This window comes from Miniopterus schreibersii (genome assembly GCF_964146895.1).
Source record: "Miniopterus schreibersii genome assembly, chromosome: 1".
Lineage (NCBI taxonomy): Eukaryota > Metazoa > Chordata > Mammalia > Chiroptera > Miniopteridae > Miniopterus > Miniopterus schreibersii.
Window position 1 is genome coordinate 51395661 of NC_138101.1, and position 21859 is coordinate 51417519.

The 21859-nt window shown below is 35.3% G+C and overlaps 1 protein-coding gene across 6 annotated transcripts in view; it reads right to left on the reverse strand.

The window, feature by feature from the left end:
• KLHL8 (kelch like family member 8) overlaps window positions 1-21859 on the reverse strand; it is a 36960-nt gene that overhangs the window by 7128 nt on the left and 7973 nt on the right. For 3 of the 6 annotated variants that reach the window (XM_081154648.1, XM_081154645.1, XM_081154649.1), the window contains exons 2-6: window positions 14537-14816; window positions 11230-11778; window positions 9880-10066; window positions 5380-5523; window positions 4323-4434 (exon numbers count right to left, since the gene is read on the reverse strand). In XM_081154648.1, coding sequence (XP_081010774.1) covers window positions 4323-4434; window positions 5380-5523; window positions 9880-10066; window positions 11230-11778; window positions 14537-14755 — 1211 coding nt within the window. In that variant the 5' untranslated portion in view covers window positions 14756-14816. Of the gene's footprint in view, window positions 1-4322; window positions 4435-5379; window positions 5524-9879; window positions 10067-11229; window positions 11779-14536; window positions 14907-20341; window positions 20380-21859 lie in introns of those variants that run through there. The other 3 variants (XM_081154647.1, XM_081154644.1, XM_081154646.1) reach the window with 2 other exon arrangements.

The following is a 21859-nucleotide window of genomic DNA, read 5'->3' on the forward strand; positions in this document are numbered from 1 at the left end:
GAAAAAACCTGAGAGTGGTCTGTAGGAGCTGAGAGTAAGCCCTGGCCAACAGCCAGTAAAAATGAGAAACCCAGTCCTACAATCACAAGGAACAGACTTCTGTCAATAACCTAAATGACCTTGGAAGGAGTTTCTTCCCCAGAGCCTCCAGATAAAGAGCCTAGCCCAGCCTACACCTTGATTTTGGCTTGTGAGATCCTAAGTGGAAACCTCAGTCAAACCTGCTGGACATCTGAACCGTGGAACTGTGAGCCAATAAATGAATGCGGTTTTATGCTGCTAACTTTAGAAGACTAACAAACCCATCACAAGACAAACAAAAATTTCGTTCTGTTCACTGTCTTGTTCTGCCTAAAACAGAAAATCACATCACTATACGTATCAGATGCTTAAGCCAGGAACTGAAGGACCATCCTTGCCTCCGCCTTAGTGGTCTTTCTAGCTCCCACCAAATTCATCATTAAATCCTGACAGTATACTTGTGAACTCTCTCTCAAATATGTGCTCTTTTCTCTACCCCAACTTCTACTACTTTAGTCCAAGGCACCATTCTTTCTTGGCTGAAATATTACAATAATCCTTTTGGTCTCCCAGACAGTTTTCACTCTGGTCCTTCTCAAATTTCTTCCCCATTTCATATGCAGAGGATCTTAGAAATGAGAAATGTGAATCTACCATTCCCCTGCTATTAAAAGCACATGTGTGTATTTCAAAGCCCACTAGATAAAGTAAATCCCGGCAAACCTGAAATGCCCTCAATCTTTGCCTACTGTTTCAGTCTTATTTCCTGACACGACTCCCTTTGATCTCTCACCCATACTTGACGTCTTTCATGCTCTCAGCTCTCCTTCACCTCCAGATTTTCAAAGATTCTTCATCTCTTTCCACCCACCATACTTAACTAAATTATTCTATCCCTTCAGATTTTAGGTCAAACAGGACTTCATTAAGATCTTTTCCACTCGCCAGCACTTTTACTTACCCTGTGCTCACGTTACCACTACCCTTGTAGTCATGTCTTTATTTGTATTTTCCCTTCTAGAATGTAAGCTCTATGAAGTAGGGACATTGGCTGTCTAATTTATTACTGTATCTTCAACACTTGGTGTGTCTAGCAGTGGTCACTTAACTGGTGTTTATTGAATAAATAAATCAACCCCTAGAGATGCTCTGTTAGGATGAGGGGTCTCAATAGAACTACAGATTAAATAAACACCAGTGTCCATCATAGTGGAAAGATGAAAAAGAAAGGGGGAAAAGTAAAGAAAACCAGAAATTTTCCATGTGAATATGACCGTAAAATGCATACTGAAAAAATGATTTGGGGGAATGCACATTATAAGCAAATAATATGACAAAATAACTGCAGTTCTATTATTTTTTATATAGTTGATAGTTATTGTAAAGTGCTCAGGGCATATTTTAAAAGATTAAAGAAATTCAACTGCTATTTTGCTAGAAGTTTCACTCAATTCTTGGCTAAAAACTAGAAAACTCCCTCATTTTAATTAATGAACTACAATCTAAACTATTTATCTGTAGTTACCATGTAGCATAAATCAAACTATTAAAGTATTAAAATGTCACTTGTAGATAAGTGGGAGGTAATAGCATATTTTAAGGTCAGCTTTTTCCCCTAAGATTTTTTTGTCCTCATGAGAAAGTAATTATGCACCATAATTTCTTTCACATTATAAACATGTATTAATTACTATGCTAACAGTTTATGTTCATTGTAAAACATCCACTCAGAATAAATTTAAAAGGATTAAATAAAATGTACCGAGAGTGAAAAATCTTTTTAGAAGAACTCTTTTCACAGTTCCATCTGATCTTTCATATTTATAACACACGAAGAAAACTCAGGTTTTTAAAACTCGTAAGAGTTAAATTGATAGAGAATAGAAAATTAGATGGCAATGTATCCCACGTGCAATTCAACTTAAAACTGCTTATTTGGGTAACAAGTCATTTTTAACTTTTACAGAATGTTGCTAAAGCTTACAAACCATACAAGCCATAATGTTTGAAGTTAGGTTTTGTTTGTTTGGGTTGGTTTGTTTTTTAAAATAAAATTGCAATAGAGATGTTTTGATTTTCTTTCTCTACACAAAGCTACTCTTAAGCAGTATTTTGAATACTTATTCAGAGAGCCCCCTTTCTTTCCTTTATCACATTTTCACTCTGAAACAAAGAGGCAGAATTATTGTAATATCCATAATAATTATGTAAATTATTAAGCTCAGTCTTTGAAATCCTCACCCTATTTGCTCAATTTTAAATTTAAAAAAGAAAAATAGGTAATCTAATTTAATCTTCCATTTGGTGCAAACATATATGTTCCCTTTATGACATATAAATATATAATTCTATCATTGGGAGGCATTAGAGTACGCTCCATTAGTATTATATTGAACTATAAATAAATATTTATTCCTTCCGTCTAAAGCATCATACATCTCTTTCAACATCTTGATATTCTCTTAAGTGCTCACGTCTCCAGACCAAAACCCTTCAACAATTTTTTATATGGCACGGATTTCAGATCTCTTACTAGCTCCTAGTCTGTACTTAGATGCAGCCCACATTTACAACAATTTTTGTGCACCCCTATGCACCATAATTACTTTCAAATTATAAACATGTATTAATTACTATGCTAACAGTTTATGTTCATTATAAAACATCCACTCAGAATAAATTTAAAAGGATTAAATAAAAATGCACAGAGAGTCTCATTTTTTATTCCTACACCCCAACTGACAGGGCATATCCCACTTTGAGATGACAGCTATAGATATGGACAGATCAGCATACAGAACAGAACTACAATATCCCTTGATCTAAAGACTTCAATTCTCTAAAAAAAATCAATAGAAAAAATATCCTTGAGTGAGGGCTAACAAACAAACAACAACAAAAGATTAAAGGCTTCAATTCTATTAATGTAGACAACTATTTTATATTAGCTTTTTTTTTTTTTTTTTTTTTTTTAAGAGCTGCGCTTTATTTTGGGGTTCAGGTACTTTTCCCATGTGAAGCGTAATCACAAACCTGACTTCCCACTATGTTGTATTGGTGTAATTGATTTTTTAAAAATGCATCATGCAAGTTTTACCTATAACTCCAATTTTAGTATTTTTAGGTTTTGCCTCTAGATCTAGAGTAGGTGTGGTCTACTACAATTTTGAATCCTGATTTTATCACATGTTAGCTATCCTTCTACTTTAGAATATCTAAAAATTGGGTATTCGAGTCATTTAAAAAATTCTGAACAGGCTAGTAAACATTTACTAAGTCATGTTACTAAAAACCTTCCTCCCCTTTAGACTGATCTATTTATCAACATATATTTCAATTTACTGTAGATGAAGATTATAAATATTAACACTCATAGTGATTAAAAATAATGAATAGAAATTGTGGGATATTTTCTTATCATGTTAAAATACATATCTCTTAGTCCTAAAGCCATTATCTTAATAGGGAAACACTAGAGACATTTCCATTAAAATAAGGAACAAGGCAAAAACACCTATCTTTGTTACTATTCACATTATATTAGATTATTAGCCAATACAATTAGAAAAGAAAAACCAATTAGAAGACTAAGAATGTGTGGGAAAACTGGCAAAAGTTGAATAAGGTCTACAGATTAATTAATAGTTTTGCACTGATGTTAATTTCCTGGTTTCAATCACTGTACTATGATGGTGTAAGATGTCAACATTATGGGATCTGGGTGAAGGGTACACAGCAGGATTTCTCTGTCTCCTCACTCCTGACACTTGGGGCCAGATTGCCTGTGCTGTGGGAGACTTTTCTGTGTATTACAGGGTCTTTAGTGGCATCCTTGGCCTCTTCCCAATGAGATGCCAGCCCCAACTCCTCCAAGGTCCCTACCCCCAACCCAAGCTGTGACAACCAAAAATGCCCCCAGATATTACCAAGTGTTTCACAGAGGGAGCAAAATCACCTCCAGTTGAGAATCATGGGTACCAGAAATTCCACTATTTTTGCAATTTTTCCAAGTCTAAAATTATTTCAAAATAAAAAGTTTTGTTTTTTTTAAAAAAAATCAATGCTCAGGTGTAAGTGAAAACTATAGACTTTATCATTATCACACTCTAATATACGATTCCATTTTTAATTCTCAAGAAAATATTTTTAAAGCATCACATTGGACACTTTTAACAAAATCTGTTTAAGAAGATACTTAAAGGTTATAAAAATGTAAAAAGGAAAAAATTAGCCCTTTGGATCATAGGAAGCTTTCTTTATTTTCTATCAACAAATCAAAATAAATTTCTGTGCTCATTTACCTCTTTGTGTTCATTGATGCCTTCATCATCCATTTATTGGTGAGAGGGTCAAACATCTCCATGCTACCTAAATGTTCATTTCCATCATGTCCACCCACGGCATACACTTTACCTGTCGAGCAGAGAAGTATTTTCATTTGATTCCAAGTAAACTGACAGTTGCTTACATATATAGTCAACATATAATTAGGACAGCATAATAATTTTCAACAAGTATTCTTCTGTTCAACATTATGATCATGTAACTTCCATAGCCAAATGGAAATAAACATCAGCTTTTACTTAATAAAATGTCTGGAATGTGCTGTTCTACATGAAGTTATTTAAACACTAAACACTATCCCTCCCTTAGGTTTCCCAACTTTTTATTACTTAGTAGATGAGATCACTAATCATGCTTTCAAAGAATGTTTTGTAAAATGAAAAAAATGCTATGTTACATAAAGGAAATGTAAAATTTAACACAATATGATCAAACTTATTCTAAATAAATAAAAACACACAAAAAATTGGAAAGATTACATATCAAAATGTTAACTGTAACAATTTTGGGGTGTTTGAGTTACAGGTGATTTTTATTAAAATGTTTTCATATTTTCCAAAAGAAGCATTTATGTTTATAATCAGAATAAAAGTGATTTTTTAAAAGTCTCCTAACAATTTATCCATGATTTTCTGCAATTATTTTCAGTAACCAGTAAAAAAAGGTCTCATTTCAATAATTAGATGGGTATAGAAAAAAGCTGGTATATATTTATTATTTGGGTTCAATAAACATTTTTCTTTAGTTTAATTCTTTTGAAAATATAACTCACAATAGTTTATTTTAACTCCGTTTTCCCTGAACTCATCTCCTACAAAGCCACCATATGCAAGAGATTGTACACTGAGCATCACTGGGCATCAAAGTAAATAATCACCACCCAAATATTTTATTGATATACTGAAACACACTTTATCACTTAGCAATTTTCTTATAGAAAGAATTCTCAAAGTTCAAATATTTTAAAAGGCCATTATGATCACATGATGTGACTTAAAACAACAGTGAACCCACCTTCGACAGAGATTACACCCACATGTCGCCTTCGACTATTCATTTCTGGTCCAAAGAACCAACTGTTCTTGTTGATAGAATAGCATTCAATACTGCGAAAAGGGTCACCAGATCCACCTCGACCACCCACACAAAACAGCACACCTAAAGGCAAAGCCACAAAACACAGGTCAAAATCATTTCCCTAATTTTTAAAAAATTAATATGGAAAAAATATTTAGGAAGTTAAAATTTTGATTAATGGCAAAGGAAATGAGTTATTTGGGTACCAATGTTACTACATTACTAGAAATTGAATTCTTTTTCGTTTTCCCTCATTTGAATTTCTCAAAGAATAGGATACATTAGCTACCTCTACTTCCTAACATCCCATTACAATAGTTTAGATCCTCACCCACTATGTAAATTTGCTCTTGCTAAGGTCATAACAAGATCCAGGGAACTCTGAAGTTAATTTCTTACTGAACACAATGGCAACATTTGATCACTCTGATTTTTGAGAAACTCCTTAACTCTCTTGGTTTCCTTAATATCGAAGTCTCCTTTTGTGTCTGATCATGTCTCTCTTTCCTATGTTTTCCATGTTTCATCCTTAGCCTACTTCTTACATACTTCATGCTCATACATGAAGTTTATTCCTTTATTTTAAATTCCATCTGTATGATAGTGCCTTCCAACTTATATTTCTAAGTCACATTTCCACTTGATGTCCTATAAGCATCCAAACCCAACGTGTTCAAAAGGGTCTCCCTTCCTCACCTACCTTATCTTCTTCCTTCCCTGAGGTGTCCCTTCCTCCCCCTTGCTATTCCCACTGCCACTGTCCTGGTCCAGGCCCTCATCAGCTGTTACCCAACTACTGCAAAATCCTGTCCTCTCTTATCACTTCGTAGCCTTTTTCATATCAGACTGCCATTGGAGCAATCTAATTAAAAGGTTCTTTCAACAACTTTTCATTACCTATTGCCTTTTCAGAAAGGGGGGGGGGAGGGAGGGGGGGAAGGGAGGGGGGGAGAGAGAAACATCGATGTGAGAGAGACACATCAATTGATTGCCTCCTGCACTTGGCCAGGGCCAGGGATCATGCCTGCAACTGAGGTATGTGACTTTGGCTGCAATTGAACCCGGAACCCTTCAGTCCGAGAACCAACACTCTAACCACTGAACCAAACTGGTTAGGGCAGTAGTTTATAATTTTGCAATGCGTGTAAATTGTACATTTAAAAATGGCAATTTTAGTGTTATACAGGCATAACTCCAAGATATTGCGGGTCTAGTTCCAGACCACCACAACAAAGCCAGTATCACAATAAAGCCAATCACATGAATTTTGTTTCCCAATGCATAGAAAAGTTACGTTTACATAGTACTGTAGTCTATTAAGTGTGCAATAGCATTATGCCTAAAAAATGCACACAACTAAATTTAAAAATACTTTACTGCTAAAAATGCTATCATTGGAGCCTTCAGCAAGTCATAATTTTTTTTCTGGTGGAGGGTCTTACCTTAATTTTAAGAGGGAAAAAAAGCAATATCAGAGAAGCACAATAAAATGGGGTGTGCCTATATATATTTTACCACCATTAACAAGAAACCGAAATTTTAGTGTGGTCCAGAACCACCCCAAAGGCATAAAACACTGATTGTGGCCTGATCCCCGGAGCTTCTGATTCAGCAGGTTTGTGGTAGGTCCAAGATTGTATTTCTAAGAAGTTCTCAAGTGAATGCTGACGCTACTGGTCCAGGGCCAACACTTCCTTCACACAGAATCGCTGCCCTGCAAGATAAAGCCCTCGCATAGCATAAAGGCTTGCAGGGTCCACCTGATCATCTCCTTTTCTTTCTCTTAAAAACTTCAAGCTCCTGCAATAGGCGTGTAGTTTGTGTTCATCCTTGATGTTCTGATAGCAACTTTTTGGTAACTATCATTCACTTAATATACAGTATTGAAATGATGTATTATGCTGATATTTGTCACCAGAAGCTAAGCTAGGTTAAGACTGTGTACTAAGTATTTATACACTAATGAGGACTAGCACAGTGCCTGGCATGTACTAGGTTTTCAATAAATGTAACATGAACAGAATACCCCTTTCCCTAACTGGCACCCAGAAACACACCTATTTATTATTGTAAACTAAGACTGAGGTTTACTTTATAAAACCTTTTCTGACCCTTGCAAGGTAAAAATAACCACTATTTTCTTTGTGCTTCCCACTATATGTTATGATTGTATCCAAGTATTTGTAATACTTTATATTTATTTATTTATAGGTCTGGTTCCCTAGATCAAACTGCAAGTTCTATCAAGACAGGGCTGGCTATTTGTGTTTGCATTTCTAATGCTTAACCTAGAAGCCAGCACATGTAGACACTTAATAAATGTTGCTGAATGATTGCATAAATGAATGACCAGTACTGCTTGTGCTATCTTCTCCAACTAATTCAATATTTTAAGTCAGAGAAATTTAAAGTTGAAAGAGACTTTAAAAATCACACAGTCAAAATAGTTTATAAATAAATCGAGGCCTTCAGAGATTAAGAAAACTGCCCAGCCTTGTTCGGTGTGGCTCAGTTGACTGAGCATCATCCTGTACCCCAAAAGGCTGCTCGGGTTCAATTTCCAGTCAGGGCACATACCCAAGTTGCGGGTTTGATTGGGGTGCACACAGAAGGCGAGTGATCAATGTTCCTCTCTCACACCAATGTTTCTCTATCTCCTTTCCTCTCTCTAAACTCAATAAAAAAATATTTTTTAAAAATAAATCTGCCCAAACTACAGGTGTTTAATGGCACTGCATGGAATTATAATCCCAGAAAGTCAACCCAACAATTGATATTTTCTTTAAATGGAAATCAGTATTTCAGCTACATAGGTCACCTAGGAACATGACATGGAAGAAAACTAAGAATGAAGCAAAAAGATCAGGATGCAGATCTTCTCTCTGCTATTTCTCTCTGTGGCCTTGAGCATATTTCACCCTCTCTGATTCTTAGTTTCCTCATCCATTAAATGGAATAACACCAACTATCTCATAATGAGGGCTGAATCCTTCACTAAAACTTGCTTCATTAAGTTCTTGCAATCATGTAAGGGATCACATATATGAGGGTCTAGTATATGTTTGGCATATAACCTAGACTGCCAAGATGCTGTCCGAATTTAAATTTAAGAATTTCATTAAATAATTTGACATCTTGAAACAGGATTCACAAATAAAAGAAATCTACACTTTAAAATAATTTAATTGAAATCAACCTATAAAACAGGTAAAATAAATCAGCAGTCCTTTTCCTGTTAAAATTATTTAGAACCACTTCTTCATTGGCAGATCTATGACTTTCAAACTTTCTTTATGCTACCTAGATAAAATCCCACTATGCACAATCAAATATTGCCTTCTGTTGTTGTTTTTAAGCTATTCCATAGGTGTCTTTTTTAATAACTCTATTAGGTAGCAGCAAATTTAGAGGAAGTCTCTGTTCAGAGTACTAACACCTGAATTCCTGGACCTCATTTATTTTCCCTCTTTCCTCGTATATGCTCTACATTTATAAAGAGTAATAACATAAGTGAATATAAACTTGGGAAAAGATAAAGTCTGAACATTATGGCAAATAAAGGCAAAACTGCATGCTTCCTCAAAAATAAGAGTTTTAGATTCTAAGAGTTTAACATGGTCTGTTATACAAATATCAGATTTGGTACCTTTCTTTTGATTTGATAAAATGCACAAAACAAGTATTTAATCATGCAATATGTTGTCAAGCTCCATGCTTGGCACTATGGATACAAAACTAAATAAGATACTTACCTGTCTGAGGAGGGCTCAAAATACATCCAATAAATAAATTTCAATGCAATATAGTAAAATAAAGTAAGCGCAAAAGTGTTCTAAAAGCAGAAATGACAGGAACTAATTCTGCCCAGAAGAATTAAAAAGACCTCAAAATAAGATATTTCAGCAGGCTCTTCAGAGTGTTTAAGACTTATAAATGGCTTTTTTATTTTTATTTTTATATTTTTCATTGAATTTATTGGGGTGACACAGGTTAATAAAATTATATAGGTTTCAGGTGTACAATTCTATAGTATATCATCTATATAGTATATTGTATTTTGGCTTTTTAAAAAAACTGGCATATTGGTAAAACTCTGAGTCATGCACAGTAAGAATTCATAAATAACCTTATTTACCGATTATTACTCTAAGGCAGGGATGAGGAATGTCCGGACCGCAGGCCATACAAGGCCTTTGAAATCATTTGATCTGGCCCTGCCAAGGCAACCATAGGCAGGGCTTGAAATTCAATAAATCTAGGAGCTTTTTTCATAGCTAATTTTTAAGTTGATAATTTTGTATGGCCCCAGAATGATGTTATAAATATTCAAATGGCCCTTGGCAGAAAAAAGTTTCCCCACCCCAGCTCTAAGGCAATCAGAGACTAATCATCTTACAATTAAGTCCAGCAGAGTTGACAAACAAGTAATTTAATTACCAGCAGTATGCTTCCTTGGTGTAGTCCGAACAGAGTATTCAAAGTCAGGCACCGCTCTGCTACTCAAGTGAAGGTGGTAATTTCTTGCTTCATCCAATAAATCTCTACATTTTAGATTTTGCTTGACAATCTGTTCTTTTGCCACAACACCCATAAGAAAATCCACTGGCAAAAGCGGCAAACGAACCTAAGATCATAAATAGATGCGGGTATAAAATTTAAGTTGTAACTGAATAGCTCAGCATATTACCTTTTTAAAACTCACTCACTTCATAAAGACTTAAGTACAATGTGCCAAGTTCTAAAGCAATTTCCAGTACTGGTCCGTACTAATGAAATCAGATTATATGCTAAATATATCCTCCCTGTTTAAATACAGGTTTAAGTAAACTAAATAAAGTAATTCAGTTGTCTTCATCCAAGTTTCTTCCTTCCAAAATAGTTGTCACGTAGAAGGCCCCTTGCTGCTTTATTATTCTGCCCCTTAAAGCTAAGACTGAACATATGAAATTCGATTTTCTTCTGAAACACATTCAGATCTGAAACAAAGAGGTGTTGTTTTCTTCAAATCAATCACCTAGGAAGATTACATACTAACTCAAGGATGCATCCCCTCTTCTAGGAGAGACACTCGCCTTTCCTCTCTTAAAAGCAGCATTGATTTTCTAGTGGGTTAACAGGATTATCAAACCAGGTAATACAATTTTGAGTTAAAAGCATGCACACACACGTACAAAAATAAGATATAGCTGCAAGATAATGAAACTTTTTGTTTGCTTTTGTTGAAACTTATTTTCAAAGTAATTCTAAGGCCTATTTATTATCTTCCTATCTAAGTAATGCCAGTTGAAAGTAAAAATAAATGATTAAAATAGAGATACATTTCTGAGATTTAAAAAATAAAACTGTGGTGAGGGAAGAAAACAGGAAGTGATATCTGGTAGTTCTTTCCAGAACAAATCTATATGCATTAGGAATAAATGTACTTTCATCAGGAAAGTAATTCAGTAAAATTTAGAAACTTCATTAAAAACAATAGTTATAAATTAATTTTGAGCTGTCTCCTCGGAACCATTTTCTACTAGCATAAATGAAATATTCATTACTACTCTCTCAAAGGGACATTTTAAATTAGTTTTTTAAAAAGCAGGGAATGATAGTTCTAATTCAAATGTAACAAATTCAAACCTATCCTTAAGTACTACAGTGAGTAAATAGGAAAGTAAGAGTCAAAGCCATTTTCACATCGTATTACCTCAGTTGATAATTTACACCTTTCATGACAAATGCAACATGTTGATTTGCTTCCATATGGTTCATTTCTATACACAATCTTATTTCAGTCCGTACCTGTGCAAGTGTTTCATCCAACCATTTGGAATGATGCTGAGGATTGGCAAGAAGCCACTTGATGGCTGCATTATAGACCTGTTTTTCATTTTCAATATTTAGATCACTGGAAGACAAAAGTTTATGGAGATGCTGGGGTGACACACTTACAAAGTCTTCACACTCCACTACTTCAGTAAAATGCTCACAGGTATACTGATCCGCCATGTCCATTAAGTCTATTCGATTGTGACTTTCGGCAAAGGCTCTTACTGCCAAACAATTGGAGGGATGAAAATGTAACTTCATGTATTCACAACAAGCTCTGGCCACCAGTTCAACCTGCAGAATACAGGCCGCATATAAGAGAGGCTGGACGTTGTCAACAGTCAGAGTGAGACGTGAAGAGTACACAAACTTGACCAGGTCTTCTATTGCATCACCGTCAAAATCTCTGATCTCAATCACTGCCTGCTTGGCTTCAGCCATTTCAGAGAGAAACATGGCCCTGAAGTAGGGAATAACACAAGCCAATGCCAGTTTGTGACAAGAGATTAACTTTGAGCCAACCTGTTAAAAACCAACAGAAAGGGATTCAGTCTAATATCACAATTAGTTTTAGATCAGCATCAAGCATGTGCTACAGCAGGGACAATAACTCCAGACAAATTTAGTATATTTGTTTTAACAATGTAATCCTTTGGTCACTTACTTTTAATTTAGGCCAATTTCTTAAAATCAGGTAACTTTCTTCTTCCAAATTAGCCACTGAAATTTTTACATGTATCTATGCATATATAATGTATATACAACAAACTATGACACATAACACTGTTAAGTTTAAGGTATACAATATGATTTGATATATGTAATGATTATGAAGTGATTACCAAAAGTTTAGTAAACATCCATTGCCTCACATAATGACATTTTTTCCCCTTATGATGAGACGATCTTAGCCACTTTCAAATATACCATCCAGTATTATTAACTATAGTCATGTCAAGCACTGTTCTAAGTACTTTTCATATATTAACAAGTTGTCCCAATGCCCTATGATTATGTACTATTATTATCCACAATTTCTCAGTGAGGAAATTGAGGCACAGAGTAAATAAATCAGTATTTAGCAGTATTTATTATGACTTAACTGAGGTTAAATTAGAATTAAGAAACCAATCCAATAACAGACCTAATAAAACATTAAGTTATAATTCTTTCTAATGAATAGGAAGAGAATATACCATAAGAGAATTATATAATACTCTTGGACACCAATAGTAGTACACATAATGATCCTAATAGCTGATATGTACTGATTATTAGGTGGCAAGACTTGTCACAAAGATTCTACACATCTCAATTCTCTTATTCCTCACAAAAATCTAATCATTATCATTCTTTTACAGTTGAAGAAAATAATGATAGTCCCTTTACATTAGCGAAATTTCTCATTCCTAAATGACCTCTGTTACTGCTTCGAACAGTATTTTAATCTCCCACCACAAATTCTTCTGAAGTTTTATTTCAACCTACTGCTGAAGTTACCCAATAAACAAATAAAAGTTATGACTTTAGTTATTACTTGCCCTAAAATGGATGTATCCTTATTTTTCATTTAACAAAATTAATATGCAATAGCTTGCAAAAATTATTCTAAAATCTAATTGGGTGGTGGAGGGTAAAGGGGGCCAAATATATGGTGACAGACGATGTTTTGACTTTAGATGCTGGTGACACGGTGCAGTGCATACATCACGTATCATAGAGATATACACTTGTAGCCTATATGATCCTATTAACCAATATCACCCCAATAAATTTAATTTAAAAACTTTTTAAAATAAATGGCTACACAGTAAATAACAAAATCTACATAAACAAAATCTACATAAACAATCTAATTAAAAATTTATAAAATCAGTAATATTATAATTATTTTCCATCCATATATTGATATGCTGACTTGATAATTGATTAAATTAAAATAATCTATTTTATACTTTTTGTTTTTGCCAAAGCCAGCGTAGGTCACTGAATAATAACATACTAAGATTAAAAATCAGAACAATTGTGTGGGATTAAAACATAATACAGCGTATGGATCAAAGTGTTCCTTCATTAAAATAAATGCATTGCGCCCTGGCCACTGTGGCCCGTTGTGACAAAGAGGTCTCTGGTCCAATTCCAGGTGAGGACATGCGCCTGGGGTGCCGGCTCAATCCACAGTAGGGAGCCTGCAGATCAATGTTTCTTCTCAATGTTGTTCTCTCTCTCTCAGAATCAATAGAAACATTTATTTATTTATATATATATATATATATATATATATATATATATGCGCGCACATCACTAATTTTCACACAGAGCAGAATTATATAATGATTTTCTTCTCAAAATCTTAGGGCCTAGAAACATGTAAGGACACTAAAAGTTTAAGTAAAGAGAATATAGATCATTTATTCACAGTGTAACACTATACTCTTGGACATTCTGGGCCTGAAACTCAAAGATTATTCTTTCAGTTATAGACTTTTGCTGAGTGTACCTCTCATATGATTTTCCAAGTAGGCCCTCAATCCCTACAACTATAAACCCAATGAACCTATCTGATCAGGAACAGAAAACAAAATCTAAGAGATCCCAAAGTGGAAAATCTTACGTGGAAAATGCTGCATAGATATACATACTCACTAAAAACTTTTAATACTACACTGAGAGATAACAATAAGAAAGTACCTTAAACAAATAATGAAAAACAATTAGAAAACAGGCTCTTCCACACTACTTGATCACTTTTCCAATTACCAACATGATCCTATAAACCATAGACTCAAAGTTTACTTAAGACTTTTTCATCCAAGTCTAAATAGACTCTACTTCACTATCAGGTGTAGATAAACTTAACAGAGGATAGTATTGAAGCAGAGATTAAATTACCAGGATAAAGTAAAACACTAGTGCCATTGAGTAAACAACCAAGAATTCTTGACTTCCAACCAAAATCAAGAGTAAGTGAATACATCCAGTTCTTAAATTCACAAATTAAAAGTTTACCTGGTAAACAGCAAGTTGTTGATTTTACTAATAGTAACTATTCGTTGTTTCAGAATTCAAGAACTCTCAGAAGTTAAACTAAGAAATAATGACTATCAACATTTAATTAGTACCCTTTATTTACCCTCCCTTATGTCCTTTCCCCTTCAATAAAAAGAAGTGAAACTAAAATCATTCTAAGTACAGCACCAAAAATTTGCTGATGTGGTTATAGAAACCCCCATTTTTCATAATACTCTGAAAAAACAAGAAAAGAAAAAAATAGTCTCACCTTTAGTGTGACATCACAGAGTTCTCCACTTTCATAAAACCGAAGAAGAGACCCATGGAAATCTTTCCAAGCTTCCTGTGCTTCGAAGATAAAGGAGTCGTCGCCATCGCCATCGCCATCGCCGACTAAAGATCTGTTCTTTATCTGCTGGTGCTGTTGCCTTTTCCCCTTTGTGAAGTGATTCCTAGCTTGTTTTGCACTCATAGAGTCTGAAGCCATTTGCAACACTCTTCTTTTAAAACAGCTGTCTTCTCAAACATCCCATTTATTCTTTTGTAAACTGTAGAGCGAAAGCAGAAGGTACATGCAGCCCACTAAACTTAAGATATTTTCAAAACCCACTCAGCTGCCATTGTCCAATTTGCTGAAACTGAAAAATGAACAACAAAATACATGTGGAAACACGCCAAAAGAAAAAAGTCAGCAATAGCTATAGTTTACTAATATTATATATGTAAAAAGACTATATAAATCAAAAAAGAACAAGTAACTTTGGTGATCTTTTGCTAAATGTCACACAAATTACCTCAGCAAAATACAGGTGACCCTTGAGCAATGCAGAGGGTAAGGTACACCAACCCCATGTGCAGTTGAAAATCCACATATAATTCTACAGTTGGCCCTCTGTGTTCATGGAGTCAATCCATCAGATAAACAGTATTTTCAATTCACAGTTGGAAATGCACGGCTGGGAATTCATGGTTGAGAATCAGTAAATACTGTTTTTGATTCGTGGCTGGTTTGAATCCACAGATGTGAAAGCCTTGGGTACAAAGGGCTGACTATAAAAAAAATCCATATATAAGTGGAACAACGTAGACCAAACCCATGTTTTGAAGTGTCAACTGTATTTTACATCAGTGAAGAAACTTTTTAAAAAATATATGTATCTTTATTAACTTCAGAGAAAGGAAGGGAGAGGGAGAGCGATAGAAACATCAATGATGAGTCACTGATCAGCTGTCTCCTGCACGCCCCCCACTGGGGATTGAGCCTGCAACCTGGGCGTGTGCCCTGCCGGGGAATCGAACTGCAATCTCCTGGATCTTGATGCTTAACTGCTTAGCCACACCCAGCCGGGCAGTGAAGAAACTCCTTTAAAATCTAATTTGAAAATTCTGGGAAGAAGGTGAAATAGAAAGCACCAGGAATTTGTCTTCCCACCTAGACAACCACTGCAGTGGCAGAATCTGTCTGGCGTCACTATTTTGGAACTCGAGTGTTGAAGGCTTACAACTTCCAGAAGACTTGGATGGTAAATTATGGTTAATATTTGACAATTTCAGCTCTTAGTACAGTAGCAGCTGTCCACCCCACAACCCCAGCTGCTGTGCATGTCACAAGCAGCTGTGCATGTGTTCCTGAAGCAGCTTGCACACAATTTGCAAGAGCCACGGCAGGCAAAAAGGACCCTGTCCTCCTAATATCAGGGATCTCTGCTCTGCTTGCTGACTGCTGTTTCTGCTCACAGAGATGTAGACAGAGTGGGCAGCCATTTTTGTCATACCTCCTCCCACTATTGCAAGTCTCTCCCTCTCAGCTGAAGTAACTTCCAGAGGATTTGAAAGGCTGGTGTCCTTTACCCCCCCTACATTTTATGTCTTTTCTCCTTTAGGGAGCAAGACATGAAAGATTAAGACATTAAAAAATAATTGTATATACAAGGAATATTAGGAAGTCACAGTGCATGCCCAGGGAAAGGCTCAGAAAAGACCTGAGCAACCTTAAGCTTACACCTCAGGGTTATCTTCAGCAGAGACAGCTTACAATTAAAAAAAAGCAAAAAACAATGACAGCCTTGGCCAGTGTGGCTCAATTGGTTGGGCGTTGTCCCGTGCACCAAGACACCTCAGGTTTGATTCCTGGGTTGCGGCTTGATCCCCAGCAGGGTGGATGTGCAGGAGGCAGTCGATCAACGGTTCTCTCTCACTGATGTTTCTCTCTGTCACTGTTGTCTATCTCTCTCCACCTCCCTCCCTCCCTCCCTTCCACTCTTTCTACAAATCAATGGAAAAAAATATCCTTGGGTGAGGATTAAAAAAAGGGGGGTGAAAAAGACAATGCGATCATGGTAAATTGATAGACCAGTGATTTTCAACCTTTTTCATCTCATGGCATACATAAACTAATTAATAAAATTCTGCAGCACACCAAAAAATATATTTTGCTGATCTAGCAAAAAAAGAGGTATGATTTTGATTCATTCACATCAAACAGCCAGCTATTATTGTATTGGCTGTTGTCATTTTTTTATTTGACAATCTAAGGGAAAAGAGGTCAGTGCCCCTGACTTAATAGTTAGGTATTGCATGTTTTAAAAATTGTTGTGGCACACCAGCTAAAATCACTGGGATAGACACATATAGTAATAGAACAGAATAGACAGTTAAAAAATAGACCCACACAAATATGGTCAATTGATTTTTGACAAGGTACAAAAGCAGTTCAATGGAGAAAAGACAGTCTTTTAAAAAATGATGGTGAAGCAATTGGACATCCATATACAATGGATCAGAGACTGCATATATATATATATAAAACTTTTAGAAGAAAACATAGGAGAAAAACTTCATGACTGAGGTTAGGCCACTAGTCCTTAGAAAAGAATTCTTAGCTACATTAAAATTTAAAAATTGATAAAATGTACTTTATCAAAATTTAAAGCTTTGCTAAGAAAAAGATACTGTAAAAGAATAAAAAAGATAAGCTACAGACTAGGAGAAAATGTTTGCAAGTAAAACATCTGACAAAAGACTTGTATCCCAAATATACAGGGGTGGGCAAAAGTAGGTTTATACTTGTGAGTACTCGAAACAGAGTTTATTCTTCTATTATTATTTATTATTGTACTACTTTCCATATGAGCTGTAAACCTACTACTGCCCATCCCTGTATAAAGAACTTTCAAAACTCAGCAGTAAGAAAACAACTACTAAATTAATTATGAGCGAAAGACTTAAGACATTTCAACAGTGGAGATATACAAATAGCAAACAGCACACAAAAGATGTTCAACAAAATCACCATTAGGGAAATGAAAATTAAAATCAGAATGAAATACCACTGCACACCTATCACATACACATATTTTGGAAATATGTGTATGTGATAGTTTTCCAACTGCAATTGCTGTTTTGTAATCAATTAATGAAATGATTCCAAAAGCCTCTTTATTACAGAGAAATTTGTGGAAGAAAATAAGGAGACATAAGTTTAAAGTGGACCACAAAACTTTAAGGCATGGGCCATACAATGTATATTCCCAAAGCTCTTCAAATTGTAAGGAAAGAGAAATGACTGTTTACTGTTATTATGAATAGCATGTCAATTTTAACTAGGTTATATATTCTTTCTTTTTTAAAATATATTTGTATTGATCTTAGAGAGAGAGAAAGGGAGAGGGATAGAGATTTCTGAAACATCAATGTGAGAGAGAAATATCCACTGGCTGACTCCTGCACGCCCCTATTGGGGATTGAGCCCTCGAACCAGTGATCTGTTGGTTCATGGGTCAACACTCAACCACTGAGTCACATTGGCCGGGCAGTTAAAAGTCATTCTATGATGTTCACACTAGGACAAATATGCCTAAGGATGCATTTTTCAGAATGTATCCAGGACATTCAGTGGCACATGACTATATATCATAAACATTTTATGATACTTTAAAGTCTCATATAATGATCACATGGTAGGTACACTTGTGGATTTTATAGAATGTACAAGTTAGCATGGTATAGCAGAAGTAACAGTTTAGTTAGGTAACAGGGGAATTAGAATTTAACTAATTACATAATAGGGAAATGAATCTCTCCAAGTCTCAGTTTCTTCATTTATAAAAGAATAGAGGTGGTCTAGGACAGGAGTCAGCAATCTTTTTCTGTAAAGGGCCGGATAGTAAATACTTTAGGCTTTGTGGGCCATCTGGACTCTGTCACTACAGTTGACCCTTGAACAACATGGGTTTTGAAATACTCCATTTAAGGGAGGATTTTATTTTCAACTGATCTGGATTAAATCTATATAGTTCAAAGGTCAACTCCATAACTCCATGGATGGGAACCTGCATATGCATCCACACAGTAAACGCAGATTTTCCACTTCAGAGAAGTCTGTGCCTCTACCTCTCACCCCTGTCAACTGTACTCAACTATGACACTGTAGCAGGAAAGCAGCCACAGACATATCTAAAGTAATGCGTGTGGTTGTGTTCCAATAAAACTTTATTTTACAAAACCAGCAGCAAGCTGGGTTTTGCCTATGAGATCTTAGTTTTAGGTAATCTCTGTTTACTTCAGGGTCTAAACTAGGAGTACTTTTTTTTCTATTTAAAATTACTTAAGGTGTTGCCTTGCTCTTTAGAGACATGTTAACCGTATCTAACACAAGGTACATAAACTAGTAGTAGCAGACTTGAGAGTCAGATAGTTTGGGGATTGCCTATTAGCTGAGTACCCTTGGGCAAGTCACTTGAAAAAGTGAGTCTCAGCTCTAGCCAGTTTGGCTCAGTGGTTAGAGCGTCGGCCTGCAGTCTGAAGAGTCCTGGGTTCAATACCAGCCAAGGACATATGCCTCGGTTGCAGGCTCCACCTCTGGCCCCGATCGGGGCGTGTGCGGGAGGCAACCAATCGATGTGTCTCTCTCACATCGATGTTTCTCTCTCTTGCTCTCTCTCTCTCCCTTTCACTCTCTCTGAAAAGCAATGAAAAAAATATCCTCCAGGTAAGGATTAAAAAAAAAAGTCTCAGCTTTTTTGTAAGGCTGTTGTAAAGGTTAAATGAGGTAATATATAAAAAGTACTTAACCCTATATCTAGTACATGGCAAGCATTCAATAAATGGACATTAATACTTTTATAAATTATGAAATCTTGAGTCATTGATCAGAAACACAATCCTCCAATCAACATTTTTTTTTAATGAAACCAGTCAGCATTAGTTGAATGCCTGAATGCTTACTATCAACTTACTAGCTATATGACCTTGGTTAAGTTACATAACCTTTCATTAACCTCAGTTTCTTCATCTATAAAAATGAAAAGAGCAGTACTAACTTCATAGGATTGTTATAAGGATTAAATGAGTTAGTAAATTGTCTGGCACATAAACTTATATATAAGTAAACTGCTATTATTTCAGTTAGATACTTCACATTTATTCGTTTCAATCCTCAGGACAACCCAAAACAGTATCATTACTACATTTTCATATAGGAATAGAGATGAGGCTCAGAGAAGTTAAGAAACCTACCCAAGGTCACACAGCTATTAAGTGGCAATGCCCAGGACTCAACATAGGCTTGCCTGACTACAAAGTCAAAATTCTTATTACAAAGATGGCATTAATTATATCTCTGTATAAATTATGAGAACTAAAATACAGGTATAAAATTCTGCCCATACAAAAAATGTTTTTGAATTTTTAAAAGCTCAAGAGTAAGAGAATACACACAAAATCACTGATCTTCTTAAAATGATAGTATTCCCACAGGTAAACTTTTTGCTAAAATGATTCCTCTTTGCTTTCCATATCCAATTATTTTAACTCAAACTTTCATTATTAAAGAAATAAACAATGCTATGCACTAAAAATGCAGCACACTGACTTATCTTTCATACATAAAGTACTTTGCAAATGCTGGCATTCACCTCTAATTAATCTTTGAGATCTATGTAGACCTGTCATACTATTTTTGTAAAGAACAAATCTAGAGAGAGAAAAACAGTTCTGTTACTATAAATCCCCAAGTATTGATTTAGAACCTTGAACTTTGAGAAGCATTTAGATTTCAAATGAAAAAACTCACCAATACCAAAGGGAAAAAGAAAAAAAGATCCAAGGAAAAAGACAAAATGACATTACTCTGATGGTCAGATTCATTCATAAGCTTCTATAACATCACTTGATCCACTTCACACTCTTCAGACCTTGTGAATGCTACTGGTAACTGACCCAGAAACAGAAGTTGGTTTCACATTAGAAAGCCTTATAGCCCAGCAACCTATCAGTTACAAGGAAAACAGGGCAGTGTGATACAGCTTACTTCCAACTCTTATTATAAGAACTAACTCAACCTTAGAACTGTAACCTAATTCTGAAACTCCCCAAATGCAAATAAGATTAATTTTAAATGTTCTAAATTCAAATTACAAATTATAGTCTAATTTACATAAGATTGTAAATTCTTTTCTAACCAGCAATACTGAAAGTCAAAATGATCAATTAGGGTTTAGTATAACTTTCCACTCTGTGCTATATAAGACATACAACACATATACTATGTAAATATCATCTAGTCTGGAAGATAAAATACTTAAATTTCTTTAGCATTTGGTGTTTTGTTGACAAAAGAAAAAACATCCAACTTTTAGAACAAACCAAATTATCTTACAGCATTTCAAAATAATATTCTAACATGCTGGACTGTATTAGGGTGTCATTCTTTGCCATGCATTCTATTACGCATCAAGCCTGGGGAGGGGAGGAGTGGACAGTGTCTGCCTAATGATAATGGATAAATCAGCGGGGTCATCTCCAGGTCTAAGAAGCAGCACTGTTATTCATATGAACATATTGTATCAATCTCTAATTCTGGTAGAAAACAGGCACTGATGGTGCTTCAAAAATTACCTGTTTCACTTTCTTTTCTCAAAAAGCTATAGTGACCCTAGCCGGTTTGGCTCAGTGGTTAGAGTGTCGGCCCAATGACTGAAGGGTCCCGGGTTCGATACCAGTCAAAGGAATATACCGAGGTTGCCCAAGTCTCTATCCCCGGCCCTGGTTGGAATGCGTGCAGGAGGTAACCAGTCCATGTGTCTCTCTCACATTGATGTTTCTCTCTCTCCCCCCTACTTCCACTCTCTCTGAAAACCAACGGAAAAAAATATCCTTAGATGAGGATTAAAAATAAATTAAAAATTTTTAAAAACTATGTTAAAAAATATCTGCAAAATATCTAATAAAACAAACACACACACACAAAAAACCCTGCCTAGATAACTGAAGCTGGGGGGAGGATGGTCATGAACCCCTTTCGAACATGTTGAAAGCTATAAGTCTTCTTCCCAGAAAACTATTGTATACATATACACAGAGTTCATACTCTTGGAAGACCATTTATGGGCACACCCACAGGTCAGGTTAAGAACCAGTGAGATGACATAATTCTGTACAGCAATGTACTCTCACTCAATATGGTGATACTACTATATTTAAGTGCTTTTATGATTCATCACATTGTAAAATGGGTCATTTTTTAACTTATTAATCAGTCCATGGGTTCTAGATATCAAGTATATTGGTTGAAGTTTGCTTTCCAACTATT